The 3,482-nt window shown below is 32.5% G+C and overlaps 1 protein-coding gene across 1 annotated transcript; it reads right to left on the bottom strand.

The window, feature by feature from the left end:
- Positions 1-1,159: 1,159 nt before the first annotated feature.
- LOC128545705 (trace amine-associated receptor 1-like) lies at positions 1,160-2,152 on the bottom strand. The gene has a single exon (XM_053516239.1). The coding sequence runs from the start codon at positions 2,150-2,152 to the stop codon at positions 1,160-1,162; it is 993 nt and encodes a 330-aa protein (XP_053372214.1).
- Positions 2,153-3,482: the final 1,330 nt, after the last annotated feature.

The raw sequence follows: 3,482 nt of genomic DNA, 5'->3' as shown, positions 1-3,482 counted from the left end.
ATTTAGTTTTTATCCCATTTAATACTAAGCAGCCTCAGAAGTTGCAGACTTTGAACAAACTTGTTGGACATCCACCACAAGAGAAGACTGATGTAGCCGGTAAGAAAATATTCCTGCCCTGTTCCTGTAGCCCTTACATACAGCAAACAACCAATTTTCCCTTTAAAAATTTTCATTTTCTTTTTGACTAATTGTTTTCACTGGACGATTGTCACAATGCTGTTGACCTTGTGTAACTCCTGTATAAATCATACTTGAGTTGAGCAGTGTGACACTAAATAACTTTGTCAGGTTGCGTGACATTTGTATCATTTAGTGTCTTTATTTGCCAGATGTTGCTGGTGTCTGTTATAGTGTGTGTGAATTGTAAATTCATTACACAATAAAAACTGCATATTGTATTTTGCACATTTAAGTTAATTTAATTTATGTATTTATTTTTACACATGAGCTCGATTTAAAAATTAGTTGTATTAGTAAAATGTAATATTTTTTTTTATAATTATTAACCTGCTGGTTTTAATGTTGTGGTGGATAGAGGTCAGTATGGACACTGAATCCTGTTAATTGAAGATTTTTTATATATTCAATAAAACTATAATAATTCTTTTTTGTGTTTTATGCATCTCATTTATGGTCTTGTATGTGGCTCATTTGCATAAGCATAGTGTAAAAAGATATAAAAAAATGGATATATTGAATAAAATTCAATATATTATGAAGTATATTGTTAAAATGTATTTAAATATATTTTTCAATATATGAAAAGCATCAATCCCTTATGCATTTTTCAATATATTGTAATATATTAATACAATTCATTATTCAGTATATTGTGAATATATATTTAGATCAGAACACTAAATCATTAATCATATATATTGACAAGTAATATATAGAGAAATTTATTTTCTTTGTGTAAGGGTTTCCTTAACAGTAGAGGCTGTTATTTTTATTTTGACAAATTGTAGAAAGCCAACTGTATAACTGCATAATAGCATATAATAGCATAATACTTACAGAATTTTGAATACTACCAACTACCTTTTATTTTTATATTGATATATACTGATAACAGGAATTCAATATCTATATTTTTTTTTTTACATTTTACAATATAATTGCAAGAATTATGCATTATCATGAGGAATAAAAGTATTTATGAAAGAACGTTGATTAATGCAGAGTCTGTTCGGAATATTTGCAGAGTTATAATTAATTTAAAGCACCTCCTAAACCACTGATAAAACAGAGCATAAATAAATGGATTAATGGTGGAATTGAGATAACCAAATATTAGAATTTTCTTCAATGTTTCTGCTGGTAGTTTAATAAAATTACCCAAAACACTACAAATAAAATATGGAAATAAACACACAAGAAACACAGTCACTAAAATGCCGAGGACTTTAGCTGCTTTTCTCTCAGATTTCATTGAGTGTGAGGTGATTTTCTGTGCCTTAGGCCGTGTGTGATTATTAAGCTCTCTGATAGCAGTAGCATGTTTCTTAGCAATCATAAAAACTAAAATATACAATATAATTATGACAGAAAGTGGAAATATAAATGAGTATATAAGGTCAATTACAGACCAAACCTCAGTCAAAATGAAAAAACATTCTCCAGGACACATTACATAATCAGTAAAAAGTCCATTGAAATAATAGAATATTATATTATATGCCAGACAAACACACCAGTTAAAATAAGTCACAATGCAGATAGTCCTTTTAGAAATTTTGTTTGTGTAGACGAATGGGTTTGAAAGTGCCAAACACCGATCTACAGAGATCAGTGCAATGATATAGAAAGACCAAATCATGAGAACACCAGAAATCAAAATGAATTGGATGCAAATAACTCTTCCAAAAATCCAGCATGACTCAATCATCCAAATTAACAGAAGCGGCATCACCAATGTGCCAATGAGAAAATCTGACACAGCCAGCGAGACCACAAGCATGTTGTTTGGTGTATGAAGCTGCTTAAAGTGAAAAACAGAGACAATGACGAGCAGGTTTCCACAAACTGTTAGAAGAACCACAGCAGCTGAACACACATATAATAAGATATAAACTGCAGCGGGTAGAGATCTCTTTGGACATGAGGAATGCACACAGCGGTCAAAATTGATAAATTCTGTCACATTCATGAAAAAATCTATTCCTCAGGTTATACAATATTAAAAGAAACACCTCATATATGGCATGCTCCCATTGTAGACATCAAGACATCAACTGTAATAAATCATAATCGAATGACCTATGGGTCAAATATCCCTGGTGTTCTTATAGTTTAGAACATGCCCTAGTGATTGCATAATGTGGTGATGTTGAAACCAAATGCCTAGTGATTACTGGCAGGGTAATTTATAGTAGTATTATTAAAAGTTTTTGTATAACAAACTAATTACTTCCAATGTAAATTTATTTTAATAACTTAAAATAGTTACCCTGGGAAAAGCCTGTTGTATGGATGAAGAATGTGTGTGGAAAGGGTTATAAAAAATTTTTACAAACTACAATGTTAAGTCATATTTTTACACATTAAGGATACAGTATGTTTATTGTTAATAAGCATCATTAACTAAATATCACCTAGACAATAATTAATATAGGAGTCGAGGAGATTTAAACATCACAGGCCACCTTCAAAGATAAAGAATGTCTAAGCTAATGTGTGTAACAATCACATGTATTATTCATGCCAATTATCATTTTTGGCCATGTACACTCCCTTGAAAAGAGTACCTTAAATCTTACAGTATAGTGAATTCTATGGAAAATCCTTGAACATCATGTTTGCAACATTCAGATTTGTGAATGCACACCAAGACTTCTTTCAAGACTATTTTATACATGGTGTTGTTGCTGGTATGACATTGTGTTGTTGCTGGTATGACATGAAAGACAAGTATGTCATTCATGTCATACCAGCAACAACAAATGTCAATCTATAGGTGTGTTGGCATGTTTGGTTAGATAAACTTAGATGAGGTTGCTCTGTTATTCCGGTTCACTTAAACAAATATAAATGTTTCCATTCAAACCACGGTGTGCAAAAAGCAACTGAGGCCGCATAAAAAAGTGGGTCTTAGGCCATTTCCAAATAAACTCTGGTGCAGTTTAATTGAAATGTTAATGTGTAAATTATGACTGTGACTGGTCCACTCTATCTGTGACATCTGATGTAGAGGCAGCGTTTGGACAGCCAGAGAGTGAGAAAAAGTCCTAGCTAGGTCCCTCGCCTTACTTATGCCAAAAATAAACAAAGGCTTAAACAGGACGCCCATAGGTGGCCGCTCTACAGGACACACCCGATGACGCAGACTGAGAAATGTTCTGGTGCAGCTCTGATAACATCAACATGTTTACGAAAGTGATTTTGGGATTCATCGGGAAACTGACCATCAGGTACTGAAAAAAATACTATCAGAATGTTTCCCAGTCAGAAGGTGGGTGGATGCTTTGAGATCTTACACT

Source organism: Clarias gariepinus, chromosome 2 (assembly GCF_024256425.1).
Source record: "Clarias gariepinus isolate MV-2021 ecotype Netherlands chromosome 2, CGAR_prim_01v2, whole genome shotgun sequence".
In the NCBI taxonomy this organism is placed as follows: Eukaryota; Metazoa; Chordata; class Actinopteri; order Siluriformes; family Clariidae; genus Clarias; species Clarias gariepinus.
The sequence above is the reverse complement of the archived record's forward strand: the minus strand, read 5'-3'. Positions and strand labels throughout refer to the sequence as shown.